This window comes from Sinocyclocheilus anshuiensis, unplaced genomic scaffold (genome assembly GCF_001515605.1).
Source record: "Sinocyclocheilus anshuiensis isolate Anshui unplaced genomic scaffold, SAMN03320099.WGS_v1.1 scaffold1207, whole genome shotgun sequence".
NCBI lineage: Eukaryota > Metazoa > Chordata > Actinopteri > Cypriniformes > Cyprinidae > Sinocyclocheilus > Sinocyclocheilus anshuiensis.
In genome coordinates, this window is record NW_015539914.1 from 676918 (window position 1) to 695249 (window position 18332).

Below are 18332 nucleotides of genomic sequence, written 5' to 3' on the forward strand. Positions count from 1 at the left end.
TTTCACTCTTTTTACTGGAATAATTTAGAATAGAACTAGATTCTTAGCTTTTCAACATATTATTGCATTGTGAATGTATGTTTGCATTAACAATACTAAAGCAAATTCTTCATACATTCCAGGGCAAAGTAAAAGCGCAGTAAAAACATGTGCAAGTGTCTAGGTGTCACGTGTATGTTCCTGTTTGCCCTTATTTGGTTCTTCCTGTGTCCTGTCATTGGTTATCATTTGTGTCCAGCTGTGCTTCCTGTGTTTAAAAGCCCCAATCCATTCAGTTAGTGTTTGTTGGTTCTTGAATGTCATCCTTGTGTGTCTCCAGACGTTCCTTGCCTTTTGAGTCATTAAAGACTGTTATTTGAAGCTGTCTCCTCATTCTGTGCTCCTTGAGTAAGTGTGACACTAGGGTTGCACAATAAATCGTATTTCAATTGTGTTCACGATTACCGCTTTTCTCAATTAATTAAATTCTAATTGTCTGTGATATTTGCCCACTGGTTATTTATCCTAAAAAGGTTTCATTTTAATTTCATTTGACATTTGTGTTATCTTGTATTGGTAACAAGACTCCTCAAGCCTTCAAACTTGTGGTTGCCACATTTTAAGAGTCTAAATCCCCAATCAGAGCTTTTCTCTTAAACAGATGTATTTTTGGCCCAGAGTTTTACTTAATCTTCCCAACCCGGCAAATTAAATCTGCATGCAAACCTCAAGGATGAACTGCAATAAATCTAAACATGAATTTTGCTGAATACATTTTGTTGTTTTATAGAAAAACATAATTTGGAATTGTTTAATTTAATATTAGGAATTTCACAGGTTTAGCTTTTGAGAGAAGCTTTTGTTGTACCAGTTTTCATAATGTCAAGAATACTAATTTTTATAAGTACGATACACCAGAAAACTAGATAAGGTAATATAAACCATGTGAGTTTGTTCTCTTGATCTGTGGTTATGTGAAAGTGCAATAATTCTGATGAAATGTAAAAAGACATTTCTAGAACGTCAATAATCGTTATAATATTTGTTCAAAATAATTGTGATTATCAGTTTAACGATTATTGTGCAGCCCTATAAGAGACACAGTATAACTATATATAGTAGGCCTAATTTCTGATGTTGAATCTTTCATGAAAATGCTTTTATTTCATATCAAATGATCTCTAGATTGTATCTTAAAATAAATATCAACATAAACTGACATGAGTATTTTTGTGCATCCTAAGGGATAGACTGACTCACAATATCTGTAGACAGTGGTAACTCCTCATCTGAGAAGATCTCAGGTACACAATACCACTTGGACATAAAGGGTAATAAAACTCCCAACGGAGCTCGGATCAGATCTGCTGAGGCTCTGTGATTGATGCAGCTGGGACTAGATGACTTCCATGACTATTGTATTACATGTCTGCTGGGAACCATTTTCGGGGCACAAACAAAAATTGCACTTTAAAGTGCACTAAGCACTTCATCTACTTTTAGAAGCATTTTCTCCAGTGTTTCTGCAGCCAGAGGTGAACAGGCTCATGTGTTTGGCTGATAACCCACAACTACTTTGTGTCTCAAAATCTTGAATGCCGTCTGGACCCCTCCATTTACCAATTGTTAAAGAGAGCTGAATCGCACATTTTAAAAGCTATTTATAAAACACTGTCACTCATGGCAAATGCTTACGAATCAGGTTCCTTTGGGCTGCCATTTTCATGGTTCTGTTTAGCTGACTAAGGGTATAAGTGTCCTCTTGGTGAGCTAATATCTGCCCACCATCTCTCACCGTCTCCTTCGCTCTTAACACTGGAGAAGTAACATATAAATGCTAGTGCTGATAAGCTTGGTGTTGGTCCACATATCACATATAATTAAATAAAATATTACTGTATCACCCCCATTTGACCCACCTCTCAGTACAGTATTAGATTACACTGAATCACTGAGAATAACAAGATATTTTCCTTTGGTCAGCAAATGCTTTTTGCCCATCTAACTAGCATTTAGCAATAATTTAGAAGGACGCAATTATTTAAAAGGAAAATTCCACAAATAGAAATATAATGAGGACAGAAAATAGAGCATGAGAGAGAGTTTTAAGGTCATTGTCATTTTTCTTTTAGATTAAAACATTACAAAGCAAAACACGTCCATCTTGGGCAAGGTGGATGTAGGGGTGTGTGATATATATCGTCTGCGATAATATCATAATTGTTGTTTTAACGATGTGCGATTTGACATTATCGAGTATTTTGCAAAAACCATTCAAAACATCCCTACAGAGCACACACATACGTTAGGTGAAGTCTAGACTAGTGCGTGTGCACATTTAGAGTGCGTTCTTTCACTGCATGATTCAGTCTATTAAAATGCATTTAGAATGATCACAAATTCAAGACATGATGGCAGAAAATTTATATATTTATACCACTTCATATAGTTATTCAATTTCACACGAAGAGTGCCGTTTTTCTCCAAAAATTACCATGATTACAAATGTGACATTGAATTCAATAAGCAACAAGTTAATTAAGAGACTTACCTTTTAGACGCCATATTGCTTGTTTTTGCTCTATTTCGCCAACAAAAATCATTCCGAATACAGCCACAACGCTGTTTTGTGTCTCTGAGCAACATGACGGTGTTTCGTTCTTGAATGAATCAACCGTTTAAATGATTCGGTTCAATCGCAATGACTCACTTATTAACAGTGATTTGCTGCCACCTGCTGGCGGTTTTAATTTCAAATTTTGGCTTTTTCTTTCTTTTCTTTTTTTTTCTTCTTTTTTTCATGTTTTAAATCATTTCAAATATCAGTATTCAACGTTTTATGTTTAATATATCAAAACATTATTTATGCATTTGTAATTGCAGGTTAAATGCATTCATGTCTTTCATTAAACAAAATACATGTGTGTAAATACATCTAAATGCCACTTCAGATGCAGCTTCTGTGTTGATTTAATTTGCCTGGTAACAGCCCAAATGTCTTATTATTCTAATTCCCTGATTAAATGTAAGAATTTGACTCAAAAGATAATGGACACTTTTAGAAAAAATGGCTTTATAAAGGTAAAAATGCCCATAAAATGCAAAAATCTGTTTAAACTTATTGGAAAAGATCGGCAGTCCTTAAGGTACCAGCACAATAACACACTCAGCAAAATATCGTCTAATTATCATTATCGATAAAATCCCATAAAATATCGAGATATAATTTTTTGTCAATATCACACACCCCTAGGTGGATGTTAATAATTCCCTTCTTCCTTTATGCAAGGTGGCTTATCAGCAGGCGTTTTCACAGCTAGCAGCAGAGCCAGTATCTGTGACTGAGACCTGACTGCTCTCGCACAGTCAATCACCACCTGTCTGACACTTCCATCACAGTCTGCCAAGACTAGCTTCCTCTCACTTCTTTACCAGCATTCAATATTGAAAACAACCACTTATAGGAAGTAAAGTATGCACATACATTTGCAAGGGAAGGCATGTGAGTTCACCGGGAGTTCTGAATAAGCTGGTCATAAAATATGATCTGATCTTCAACTAAAGCCAGGTGTACACTGGATGATTTTGGCCACATCTGGCCATCTGAGACAAATTTTGCAAATCCTAAAAATTCCTTTGATCCTAAGCCAAAATATGTAGTCTTTGATGGCTACTAGTTTGACATGTTCACCGGCAATCGATTAATGACCATTGCAATCGAATTTTACCTTTGATGAAATTCTGACTGTGTCAGAAGTTTTGAGTCACAGTCCTGCAGTGTGACTTCTCTTATGGCCATCAAATCAAGAATCATAAAGAGAACAGAACGTAATGATGTAAATAGTGCAACAACAATAAACCACTACTTGCTCCAAACATCTTCATCTTCGTCTTCAATTTTTTCCATCTTTCTTTTCAAGACAAACCGTCAAAATGAACGCTAGAGACTGGTCTTGTTTGCTAGCCACAATTTTGATTCTGCGTGTGAATGCGGCTCACCGTCACCAAACATTTCACGATTTGTGATGTAAAACTCTGGACAACTCTTCTTGTGTATTTTTAACGAGTCTTAACTGTTGTACAGTCTGACATTAATGACAACTGAGATCACACAGTGTGACATGGCCTATAGTCTCAAGCAACAATCATAAATTACTATTATAAATCGTATAGTGTGCCCCCGGCTTTAGTCACAATGAGAAGCACCACTGGAAATTTTTCATGGAACTGTAAAATAATGCAGAATCAGATCTGAAGTGAATCATTTGTAGTCATGGGTTCACTGGATACGTTGGGTCAGTTACATTGTGAGTGATACAAAAATTCCTTTAAGCTACATTCTGACTCCAAAGACAGCAGAAAGTGTTCGCAGCAGTAGTTAATCTCACATGATGGCTATCTCCTTAAATACACAACCCATTCCTCAAACAAGCTTGCAGAGTGTTTTTTTTCTGGCTGGATATGAGGCAAAGAGGCTATATTTGGACACAATGGATAACGAGAAATATGCATCTGAGTATCTCAGTGAAAGCAGCCCAGCTGGATAATTCTGTAGAGTTTGGAGATTTGGAGGTGAAATTTCTTTTCTTTTCCAACAAGAAAGCTCCAAGGATTTTTATAGGAACTGAAAGTCCAAGCAATTATGCCTACCTATAAATCATATCTGTCTTAAAGTGTCTAGTTTATAAGGTCATAAGACAAACAAAGTGGAAACTCCAGTTCTCTTTTCAACTGCAAACATTCATTCAGCACATTTATTTTCCTCTTAAATTGCACAACAAAACTAGATTGCTGCCATTACAATCATTTTTGCCACTGGCTAATTCAGGGGCATATGAGATGAAATTATAGCTAAAACACTGAAAACAGACCATTTAAGTGTATGTTTTTAATATTTTTAGTATTGTAAATTTCCAGAGTCATGATGTGTACCACCTGGGGGCACTCCATCATTTTATAACCAGTTATAGGTCATAGGAGACCGTTTTACATTGTTAATGTCCTAAAGATAATGGTTTAAACACACACACACAGACACACTCTGGAAAGACATTGCTAACAATTACACTTCTTATTAAGTTAAATCAATAAGAACAACAACACAATCCACTCAGCCCTTGAGGGGGTGATTGTCCTTAACATTTCAATATTATAGCACTCATGCATGTCTGTTGTCAGCAATTATGCTATCTACAACATAATGGAAAAACATATTTTAACTCTAGTCTGGATGTTTGTATTGCAGAAAAGTGGACCAAGAGGTATAATATTGTACAAGGTGTAATATTGTACAAGCATTTTCTCTTGTTTTTCCCTTTCTCTTCTCCAAGCCACTGCATTTATTCAGAACAACAGGTGCAACCCTGCTGCAATGTATAAAGTGACTCTTATGTGGGCTTCAGTATTTATGGCAGGGGTGCCCAAACTCGGTCCTGGAGGGCCGGTGTCCTGCAGAGTTTAGCTCCAGCTTGCCTCAACACACCTGCCTAGAAGTTTCTAGTATGCCTAATAAGAGCTTGATTAGCTGCTTCAGGTGTTTGATTAGGGTTGGAGCTAAACTCTGCAGGACACCGGCCCTCCAGGACCGAGTTTGGGCACCCCTGATTTATGGTCTTTTAAAATAAACATAGATAGAAACAAGTTAAGCATTTATCTCTCTTTATAACCATGTCTTTGACTCCAAGTAGAGTATTATTTTAATGTGCTGATTTGTTTGATAATCCACTGAAACATCTGTGCTACTGGGTAGTTGATGCATAATATGCTCATAATCCTATTTAGGTTAAACTGCACATGAATGATGTAGGCCTATAAGGGAAAGTGTTTTTTCCTTGTTTTGACCTTTCTGCCTTCACTGCTCACTTTAAATGGTGTTATGGCTTACAAATTCATTTTAATAGCACAAAAAATATTCCATATAGTCTCTCAATTAATAAGGCACTATAAAAACGGCATTTGGTCTAATAATTATAACATTAGCAATAGTTTTAGATTAAATATAACATGCCAAAGCATAGGATTTGTCAACTTCCGAAAAGTAAGTCCTACTATTAAAGTATAGCTACATTTATCTATATATACGTAGTAAACTTACTACTCCCTGAACCTTCTCCGGACAAGCACACATACCGCATGCTCTGTCGCCTGGATGCCTAACAAAACCACAAAGTCAGCTATGCCCAACCTACTGACGTACAAAGCAACCTGATTTAAAAGGTCGCCACAATGCGTAACGTGTAGTAGTATCATCAACATCCTCCTCGATCTCTGATAAGGTCGTTAATGAATCTGACAAACACTGATTATCATGTCGTGGTTTTACTGCGAAAAAGTGCAGCGCGAAAATGAAACCTCTGCCCATCCATCGCACAAAAATGTAACACAAAAGCACACTTTGTTCTCGTTTATTGCTGCGGCACGAGCCCCGCACTATCGAGCATCTCTCGTAAAATTACCTAATGTCTTTCGGCGCAAAATACACCAGTAAGACTCAAAGCTACTGCGACCGAAGACAATTTAATTCTTACAAATACTTACTAAGATAAAAGTTTTGTTTTTCCAGTGTATTTCAAGCTTTTAGGAGTGTGCGCATTTATCTTACCGTCTTCATCCATAGTTAAGATCCTCATGATGCTGATAATCTGTGGACTCGTGTATCACTGACTGTTCATTTAGAGATTATGTGGTCTCCATATCATGTTAGATGCTTTAAGGTGGGCTGCATCAAACTCCTTAAGTATTGTTTGTTCGCCCACGGGTCTCGGGGGCGTACTGAGACAAGACGAGGGGGTGTGACCGCATCCCTCACGCGTTGCGTTTCTTGTGTGAGATGCGCAGTGACTGCGCATGCGTGCGACGTTGGGTGCGCGCTCGTGCGTGTTTTTGTGCTGAGCACGAATCTCATGCTGGATAGGCATATGCGATGGCACAGCTTTGAGAAGTGATTTTAATTATGAAGGTGTCATGTCTTGCTGGTAGGCTCCAGTATTCATTTTAAGAAGAAGGGTTTTAAGATATTTGTTTATTAATTCCAAGTCTGTCTATTTATTTATTTATTTCCATCAGGTTGAGTTAATAATATAAAATGAATAAAAATGTGCACCTGATTTTCCCACTAAACTGAAGTTATTTATTCACGTTTCATTTACTTTCTCATATGTGTCATTGGTGTTATAATGTTTAAAGGGGTCATATGATGCTGCTAAAGGGAACATTATTTTGTGTATTTGGTGTAATGAAATGTGTTTATGCGGTTTAAAGTTAAAAAACACATTATTTTCCACATACAGTACATTATTGTTTCTCCTCTATGCCCCGCCTTTTTGAAACGCGTCAATTTTTACAAAGCTCATCGGTCTGAAAAGCGAGGTGTGCTGTGATTTGCCAGCTATCTAATGCAAAATTGAAATCGCATCATATGACCCCTTTAATGTTTATGTAAAAAAAAAACTGAACTGAAAACTTGAATGACCCATCCCATAATAATTATTTTATTGGGCAAACTAACCTCATTTCCTTCCTTTCTAAGAATAGAACTTTACTTGCACTGTCGACCTGCCTGTTTATTCAATTAGCTTAAAACAGAAGTGCACAATAGCAAAGTACAGCTTAAGGGATCAAGTGAGACATACATGGCATTGATGTCCACATTAGTTAAATCGATGGCTGATTTTGTGGGCTGTTTAACAAAACAATGCATGTTCTGTGAACATATACTGCACCCTGGCACACTGAATGAGGACACCAGCTTACTAGAATCCTGAGTAAAATAAACATTTGCTGTGTGAGCCATGGGAGCAAGCCATACAAGACCAGGCGTGTTGGTCAATTAGGATTATTTTAGCTGTAAATCCAGCTGTTCGACTCCCACAGAGTGAAACTTTAATTGCTTTATATCTTAGCTTGTGTACATCCTACAGCTTTAAAATGACTGACAGAATTGTAATTCAGTGAACTATTATACTGGAGCAATTGCATCCCTTCCTAATGCAGTAAAAAATGTATTTGATAAGCACTGTTTTCCCAGACAGTCATTGCCATTACAGTGCAAAACACTGCTGACAGCTGACATTTTATTGTTTTGTGTCTTATTATCTGTTTTCCTCCTGGTCTCTATTGCATTTGTGTGCTGAGGTGTGACTCAGCTTCTGTTCTTTGTCTCAAGGCTTCTTTTTTCTATTTCTTTGCCATACTATGAAAAGACAGCCTCATCATTATTCTATTTTTTTTATTATTTTAAATTTAAAAAAAATTATATATCAAATGTAACATAAAAGCCTGACAGTTGGTTAATTTTAAGTTACCTTATACAATATAAAAACAATATTATATTGTTATATAAATATCATGTATGTAATTTTACTGTAAATATTGTAGAACATATTATTCAGAGGTAAAACAATTATAAATGATTTTAAAATATATTAAGGAATTTATATAGATTTAACAAGGCAATACATTTATTTTTAATTTTGTTTTTATATAATTTATGGAGACAGGCCATTTCCAAACATGTGAACATTCACTTTTTTATTTTTATTTTATTTATTTATTTATTTTGTCATCAGTTATTTGCATTGAAATATTTTATGTTGTTTTTTATGTTATTAAGTTAGTGTTAATTGCATTATTTAGTGTCATGGGTTTTGTGTTCGGAAACACAAATTGGTTTGTATCTGCCACAGTGTTGTTACGATTGCCAGATGGAGTGCCCACAAGCTCCACTAGAGGGCACTCCATCCTGTAACTTTGCCATTCACCCCGGACTCCATTTCCCATAATCCTTTGCTTGGACACTTGATCACTGATTGCATTCACCTGTGTCTTGTTACCTCCATCAGTCTCATCCTATTTAAAGCCTGGTTTTTCACTCATTCGTGGCTCAGTATTGTTAGCCTGTAGGGTTCCCTAGTTCCCGTGTCTTTCCGTGTTTCCTAGTTTCTTGTTTTCTTGCCTTGCCTTAGTGTTTTTAACCCTGGACTGTTTCCTTGTTTCTGATTGTTTGCTGCCTGCCCTGACCTTAGCCTGTTTTGTTGATTACTCTTTTGTCTCGCCCTGGATTATGATTGTTTGCTGGTGTTTGACCTTGCCTGTCTGACTACGATTGTAATAAAAGCTGCATTTAGATCCACATCTCCGTTGTCACACCTCCCATCGTTACAGTAATTCAGACTTTTACAAAGAGACTGTTTTTGAAAAAATGGTGCAATTAAAAACTATATTTGAGCCGACAAAAAAACCTGCAGCCTGTAATTATTGATTTGTCTAGGAATAAGATCACACAGGTTCTGTTTATCAGTCCTGTCAGGAAACAAAGCCATGTTAACAAGTGATACAATGTGCTAATCCCTAGATTCCCAGAATTTGCAGGATTAGTGGCATCAAATCTTTGAAAGATATTCCGAGCTTTGTTTGAGGCGCTTAGATATTACACAGATATATGACCTAGAATCAGTGCTTGTTTTCTGTGTCCTGCAGCTCATAGAAAAGCTTGTCCTTGTGTTTTTCAGTTTTGCATGTTCATTTCTTCTCTAGTCTGTAGGGCTCACTGAGTGAGGTATATAACTCATAATATCAGTGCTACAGTCATCTGAATTATAACTCTCTTAGCTCTTATGAGCCCTCAGCTGTTCTGAGACTAATCGAGGCCACGACTAAACCTGAGCCTCTCTCTCTCTTTCTCTGTGCCTTCTCTTTCTGTCCGAACTGAATTTATGGTTCTGTCCTGCTGATAGCAAACTCATTACAGTGTCGGCAGTAAGATCACATGGCAGTGTCTGTGGAAGAGGTACCTTTTGGAAAGCACAGGAGAAATTCATTGGCAGAGACAAGACTGCTGAGCTAAGGGCTGCCATGTTCATCATATCTTATAGCCGGAAAGATGGTGTTCTTAAACACAATGCTAAGCAGAATCCAGGTTAGAGAACACAACGGCCATTTGTAACTTGAATGTGCGAGGCTTCCGTTGTCATTCGCTTATAGTTATTTTAGCTGTACAAAAACAGCCTGTTATGGTGCTTTATATTGCAAACTGGTATTTGTTGTCATGTTGTTTTAATTTCTTGTCATAATCATTAACACACTAGTTTGTAGCGTTGATAGATTTACTGTTTACTGCACTTTGTTATTCTTAGTTATTTATCTATAGCGACTAATGAATCGGAAGTCTTCCACATTTAAAGAAAACAGCGTACTTCGGCTTTGCAAAATAAGGTTGTCATACTTCTGTAGATGATTATTAGCTGATTTTTTTGTCAAGAGCTACACTAACCATAAGCTTGTCCACTTGTCCGCTTGTCAGTGTTTGTGCGTTCAGTATGTGCATTGTAACATGCGCCAGTAGGTGGCGGTAATTGACAGTCTTTATGAGCGAGTCATGGAGCGATTCACTCAACTGATTCGTTTTAACACACTGATTCATTCAGGACCTAAGAAAGTGACGATCAGGGTCGCATTCCACTTGTTTTTTTATGCCCTTCCCTCCCACTTCCCTCCGTCTCGTTCACTTGGATGTATGTCATTGTACTGGTGGAATCCTTGCAATGGGCTAAACTGGAATGCCCAAAGCCCTTGATCACTTGGAATCTGCTATGGAGTTGATTTATACACTGAACAAAAATATAAACGCAACACTTTTGTTTTTGCCCCCATTTTTCATGAGCTGAACTCAAAGATCTAAGACTTTTTCTATGTACACAAAAGGCCTATTTCTCTAGATCTTTGAGTTCAGCTCATGAAAAATAGGAGCAAAAACAAAATTAATATTTTTGTTCAGTATAATTTACAGTTTTTCATCTAACGAATTTGTTTGATGCAGTGTTCTATATGTATACAGGTAAGCTTGGGCTGTTTTAAATATTTAAAAATATAATTTGCATATCATTTGTTGTTTGAGATGGGGGTAAATTAAACGCGACCTGTGGTGACATCACAATCGCGTTGCATTGTGGTATATGGATTGGCCCGAAGCATAAATATGAAGTAAACTCGCTCCCTCTGTCAAAAACGAGGGGTCGAGGGTCTGTCCATATAAACTTCCCTGGTTCACATAAAGAAGTGGAATAAACTTCAAAAATGACAGCAGGGATTCCCCCAAGGGGAAGTGCTTAGGGAAGTTTGCAAGTGTATGTCAAAGTGGAACGCAGCCCTTATGAGTCATTGAATCATTCACTCAGATTTGTTCAACTGATTCGAAAACACTGATTCATTTAGGAACAAAGTGCATGTATGCTTATAAAAATTAATATACATCAGTAGTTTTCTATTGTATCATTTTTTGAATTAAGTCATTATGGCTTGAGTATTTCATAGTAATTTTTCAAATACTTGTTTTGCTTTAAATGCAAGTTTGTATGATTCATCTTGGAGCTGGTTGGTTTGGTTCAAGGCTCTTGCTGACTATATTTTTTAAATCCCTATGGAGAAAGTGAATAGAAGAAAAATATTTATGGAAGCAAGGTTGCTGAGGAAGTGGGCGGTGACTGTTGCACTCTAACACAATATTCTTCACATTTTACATGCAGTAATACTCGGCTACTATGCTTCTGTCCTTCTCTTTTATAGCGAGAACTCATCGCTGTTATTGGCATGGCAACCCAGCTTCCCGTTGGTTTAGCCTGCCCACCATCTGTCTGCTCCCATATGGGTTTGAAATGATGCAGCATGACAGGAGCCGTTCCCATAATGCACAAGGTGTGAGGACCCAGGGACCTGCCACAGAGCCATGAAGAGAAGCTCAGCTACAGACTTTGATCTTTCAAGGCAGGAATGATGCAACTCCTTCCAAGGAGCACGCAGGCATTAGAGTCCGTCCATCAGCCGCATGCTAGCAGGTGTCTCAGCTGCTCCAGAGACTCTTAGGAGGAAGAGGAAGATCAATGTCCTGGCTGCAAATCCTGCTGTTGTTGATAAGAGGCCTGTACTACAAAGGATCAATCAGGTGTACACCATTAGAGTGTTTGAAACAAAGTCAACGGCTGTTTGAACAGCCTCTAACTGACTGATACATAATCCTTATGAGTAAACAAGATATTTTATGGTAGAATGATTCATTTAAGCACAGCAACTGAGGCAAACCCAAATAATAACTAGGTCAATAATGTGATTTTAATTTATTTAAAAAATATATAAAAGAAAACGAAATACCTTCAGTGATTTCAACACACCTCTTCTGTGATGAACCTGTTTAACAGTTCTGAATTAATTTATTGAGCTTTATTTATTTTGCTATTTTTATGATATCATAATGAAAAAGGAAATACATTCTTGAAGAGAAATGCTCTAAGTTTTATAATAAATAAACAAATGTAACAGATTATTCATATTTGAAACACTTATGTCTGCCAAATCAGAATCATGCAGTGTGACCAAAATGCAGAAATATGCAGGAAAAAAAAAATCTATATATTTCTTAAAAAATCTGATAATTTGATCTTTTTATGACAATGCAAGCTGAGTTCAGGTCGTAAAATGTGACCTAATGATATTTATTAATTAACATTTAATTATATTTTTAAATATACATATAAAAAAATCATGAATTGTTATTATTTGCCTTAGCATTTTTGAAAATAATGCTAAAGACGTATACAGTAAATCTTGACACTCTTACATGTCATTGACTCAAACTGACTGATTTAAAAAAAATGTAGTTGAATGTATGCTGTTTTATATAACAATAAATATGTATGTAAGTCAAGCAGTGTTCAGTCATATTTACTCCCACGTTTGAGCAACCTTAACATGATTTATTAACAAAAAATCCAGGGTCCACATACAGTTTGATCTAATAATCAGACTGCAACTACATCCTTCTGACAAGATTACTGCCATTTACTGCTTTCATAAGCAGTCACTTAATCACCTAACAGCTGTTCAAGCAAAATGATCTGGAATTATGCTGTACTGTTAGTGAACACAGCCAGTGATGCCTTGAGGGGTTTTGTATATATTGATTTTTTATCCTCCTCATGCTGAGTCATTATGTTCAGGCCTGTTGATCTGTTTATCTAGTTGTTTATATTCAAGTTTATGTTTATTTATGTTGACTGTTTATCTGAGAATGCTTTTTAACCACATTCCCACCTGTTGAGGTCACTGACCTGTTCCAGTAACATTTTCAAGTGACATGCATTTGTTATTAACAAAATTTCACATGCATTATTTTTAATGGGCACATTATACACATTAAAAATGTATCTAATTTTGATTCTCTGTCTTTATGCTCTATAATATATTATACTGCGATATATTCCTAGCTGCAACTTTGGTAAAAGACAAGCTGTTTCTTTAAGAGGAGCTCTAGCTGGGTGCAGACATCACAAGGGCATTTGCTAATGATTACCTTGTGTATAAGCAAGGTGCATGAAGGTAGTAAAAAAATAATAGCGCTGACAAGTTTCCTCCTTTTCTCAGCTGATGGTTTTCTGCATGACGTCTAATATGAGATTATATTATTCACCAATATGATGTTATGAAAAAACTGTAGATAATAACCTAAATTAGTATTAGTGCTGAATGAGAACAGCATGCTGTAGTCGTGTATATACAACATGTTTTATTTACATTTGGGACTTTTTCCTTCTACAGCTGCAACACCATTATGGAAGAGAATGAACAGGGAAAGTGCATTAGAGTGGGACAGCAGAAAGCAGAATGTGTTTGAGTAAAGGTTAGGCACTGCACTAAAATGAACGGACCCACTGGGGATGTTGTGCAGCATTTCATTAGCATGTATCTTTACACTCCTTTCTTCTGGACAACCTTTGCACAGCAAGTAAAATACGGTAAAATTTCATTAAAATGATCAAAGCATTTTTTCCCTGTTTGAACACAAAAAATAAACATTTTCATTTAGTTTACCACTATATGAACACAATGAAGATTGAATCACTTCCATTTATACATAACAGTACATAATAATATATTTACTGAAATTTACTTTTTTATTTACTAAAATATTACATTAAAACATCTGTGGGCTTTTTGAGTGGTATATAATGCACACAAATCAAATCAGAGGTTTACATCAGTTTGTGTTTTTCAGGAAATTTGGTTCACCAGTGAGCCTTTGTTGAAAGCATAAAGACTTACTGAAGCCTGAAAGTTAGAATCTGCAGCCCTTAATGAAAGCGACCTCTGTCTATGGTGATGCTTGGTGATGTCTGGTGAAATATCTTGCCAGGGTAACTTGGCACATGGACAGAGGGTGGGATTGTGTTTCCTATCCGTTATTCTTTTGCCCAAGTCAGTGATGGTGAAAGTCCTTTTCTTGTTCACCCAGAGTTTGGCTATGTGTTTTTGGCATCTTGCTCTTACTCAAGCAATATGAACTGAACTGCAGATGGTGAAGAGAAAGCCTGGTGATAAAAATCTATGAAGCTTTTCCTCGGCCATGTCTAAATGATCTTTAAGGGTCAAAACATTCAAATGAATGTAATCTATACAATGCACACTCAAACACAAATCTCCTACCTCTTGATGAAGAATGTCTGTAGTATCCATGGTTACCTCAACTATGCAAAAGCCAAAAATTGCAATGTAGATAGTGTTTTTTCCAAGGCTTAGAAATGGCATGCTGAGGGCAGCTCTCCATGGAGACCAAGTTAACCGATGTTATGGACTTAAGATGGATGGAAGGTGGTGATAGCTTGACAGTACAGAGAGTTCTGTGTTCATTTAAATCCAGGGAAATGCTGTCAGACCCCTCTGCCTGTCAGAGAGAGAAGAATCTCCATTTATTTCCTCCACTCACGCTCTCACCCATACTTTACATCATGAAGGGCCAATGAGGCTGGCTGGCAGTAACTGGATTTATGAATCTAAGTAATGATGCTGCAAGTAATAGCACTGTGTAATATATATATATATACCTGTTCTTTAAGGCAATTATGCTATATTATGACAAAAGGTAATGTATCTACTTCTATCTTATTTTACTATATTCTATTTGGCAGGAATGGTCAAAGCAACCATGATTTTTTAGCTCTTTGCTGAATGTGCTGTTTTTGTGACAAATGCAGGATGTCTTTAACATGGTGGTGATGGCTCAAACTGAGATCATATTTAAATTATGATATATAACAGTTTTATATGGCATATGTCACTATTGCTAAATATTTAAAATCACTTATATTGCTACAAATGCTTCATTAAAGCAGCACACCTAACTGTATTCATGGGTGTGAATGTATTGTTTACATGTTTAAACATATATAAAAAGGCCAAGATGATGTCAGTCAACAGGTTAAAGGAATATTGACATTTCAATTCAATTTAGGATGCATTAACAGCATCTGTGTTGTGCATCATTCAGAGCTTAATTTAAAAAGCCTTTGTAAATTCTGTATCAGTTGCAGAATTTGAACTGATGTAGCAGAAAATATGCAGAATTTAAATTTAAATGTGAAGTCTGAATAAAATTAGCTGAAATAACTGTAATCTTAACTAATAAAGGAAAAACTAAGGCAACCTTAGAATGTTTAAAATTTCTTAAAGAAAGTTTAAAAAGCATCAAGTTTGAAAGTTTATAGGCCTTGCGGACAGAAAGAATTCATAGATGTAACAGTTTTGGAGGGGACATGTTCGGTTCACTTAGTTTTAACTCGTGGGAACGTGATAACATGTCGTGGCCTCGATCGAGGGAACAACATCCATTTCTCGTGGCCACGAGTTTAATGCGTAAACAAACCTGCGTGACAACCTGCGATTATCACAGATGGATAAAACTTTTGTATCCATCCCGCAGTCTTGTAAATTCGTTAACTGATCGCGTTTTATTTCATATTTGTATATTATTGTTATTATTATTATTATTATTATTATTGTTGTTATTAAACTGTACCTAATTTAATAATATTATTAGGCTATACATTAACTGGTTAGGGCTATTTATACATTTATTGTTGCATTTCCCCTTTCAATTCGTGTATCGCTTTACCTAATTAACCTTCTGTGTAATTATTATTAATAGCCTATGCTACCATATGTTTTGCAAATAGCCTACTGTAAATGCCTGACATTTATGCCTATAAAGTTTTGACTTTATGTTTGTATTTACGCCCGTGTGTGACGATAAATGAGCGTGTTGTTTTCATTTACAATTTTATAATTATAGTCTATTAATTAGCCGAAATAAAATGAAATATGTTAAATTCAACTTTTAAACTGCACTTCTAGTAAAAATTCCAGTCATACAGCATAATCAAAGCTTTATTGACATGTCAAGCATTTACAGTAGGCTATTATTTACAAAACTGTTCAGAACGTTAGGAGATCGAAATGAAGGGGAAATAAATCAAATAGCCTACATAACATCGAATATAAAAATATAACCATTAATAATAATAATAATAATAATATAAAATATCAGTTAATGGACTTACAAGACTGTGGGATGGATACATTTTATTTTATTTTTTTGTAGGCCTATTTTATTTTATGTAGCCTACTTTATGTATGCTATGGAACCCCTAAAGGGACATGTTGGTGGGAAAAATACGGAGTGGAAGGAAATAAATTTTCAAATCTTTTGCGTTCTCTCGCAAAACCAGGGGCAAGTTCAAGCTCAAACCGGTGTGCACCGTTTTGCTACGGTTTCAATTTTGAACAACATGTTTCCTGGAAACGGTGTGCAACGGTGTGCAACGGGGTTTGAGATGCGTTTGAGTTTGGAATACTTCCGGTTTACTTTACAGCTTGCAGTGGTTCATACAGCTCCGTACGTTCACAATGAAACGGTTCATAGAGTTTTATTTTGAACTTGGACTCAAGTAAAGAAATAGGCCTACAGTCGTTCAAGGGACGGTTTTGAGACAGTCTGAAACGCTTAATGTGTCTTAATGTATTAAAACAGTGAACGTGGTGGACCAAATTACTATTTATACTAATAACATAATATTAATAACCATATTAATAATTTTACTATTAATAATAAAATATTATTTACAAACAAGCAGAATAGCCCAGAATATGAATGCAACGCGCTAATGCACATTAAGCTTTTTCTCCCCCATACCGGTATGGACAAATGGAGAAAACACTAAAAAGGCTAATGGACGAAGACGGTAATATAAAAAGACCAAATGTGGTATACAGTTTATTAATAAAATAGCTTATATTACGCACAGGAAAGCAGAGGACCCAGAATGAACGGAACGCGCAAAGTTTCACGTGTTTTCTTCCCCATAGGAAAAAAAAACTTTATAAAGAAAACTCTTAAAGGCACAATATGTAAGATTTTTGTATTAAAATATCCAAAAACCACTAGAACAGTGTTATATATTTTGCTACTCAGTCACAGCGTCATCAAACTATGCTTTTGTCTCTTTGTTTATTTTGAATACGCGCCCTCCAGCGGCAACGTGGCTTAATGGATTAGCGCATTGCTTGCCTGTAGCAGGCACATGCTCACATAGACATCAAAGGGGCCTTGAGCACCTGCCCTTTTTCTTCCTCGAGAGAAAGTGCCCTTTTTTCTGGGGAGTTTATTTTTTTAATAAATTAATATGTGTATTATGTGTGCGTCAGTGCGTGTATGTGTTTCTGTTTGCGCACAGCTTTCCCAAACAAATAAAAAATCTACATATCAGGTTGGGACGGGAAATGTTGAGACTCTGTCGAGTTCCGATGCCTTTCTCCCCTCCGCGTCTATGCACGTGCAGCACAGCAGTGTAGCGCACATTGATCGGCACATGAGCATCACAGACAGGCAGAGAGCCGCAGAAGTGAAGCCCTCCCTCCCTTTCCAGTTGTGTTTGTCTTGGTGTGGAGGTGAGTGGTGAAGAACAAAAGAATATGCTAACTGTGCCTCGAATTTACAGCTAATTATCCAAAAAGACAAAAGGCAAATATAGTTAATTTGTCTTGCTAACATCCATGACTCATGAGCTACCATGTAATAAAGTTTTTAGAATACCTATTAGCTTGTTTTCAATCTACCAGTTAAGATTTACAACAAAAATTCGATCTGAACAAAAAAAGGCAGACAGGCTGAATGAAAATATAACTCCACTGTCTTGACAGCAGGTGGCGTGTATGGATGTATGGATCTGACACACACATATCAGATTTTCTCTGTTTACTTTCATGTAAAACTTTTTATTTTAACTTAGACTGTGCTTATACAAGGACATTCGCCAAAACGGGCATTTTGACTACTTTAATTGTATGGCCTTTCAAGCTCTGTAAGATGAAAAGTGAACTCATTCTGTAATGGTGTGCTGTCTGAGAAGCGGCTGTGTGCGCGCTTTGGGTGCGTGCGCCTACAGAAAACAGCGCTCGAGTACCAAATTAGTTTGGTGCAATGGAGCATGCAATTTAGCGCATTATGTTCATATTCTGGCTCATATTCTGAT

At 36.4% G+C, this 18332-nt stretch overlaps 1 protein-coding gene across 1 annotated transcript in view; it reads right to left on the bottom strand.

The window, feature by feature from the left end:
- The window catches only part of LOC107686400 (uncharacterized protein C9orf172 homolog), a 13430-nt gene extending 6649 nt beyond the window's left edge, over positions 1 to 6781 (bottom strand). Inside the window, exon 1 of the mRNA XM_016483367.1 lies at positions 6581 to 6781. Within this exon, the coding sequence (XP_016338853.1) occupies positions 6581 to 6589 (9 nt within the window). The 5' untranslated portion in view covers positions 6590 to 6781. The remainder of the gene's footprint in view (positions 1 to 6580) is intronic.
- Positions 6782 to 18332: the final 11551 nt, after the last annotated feature.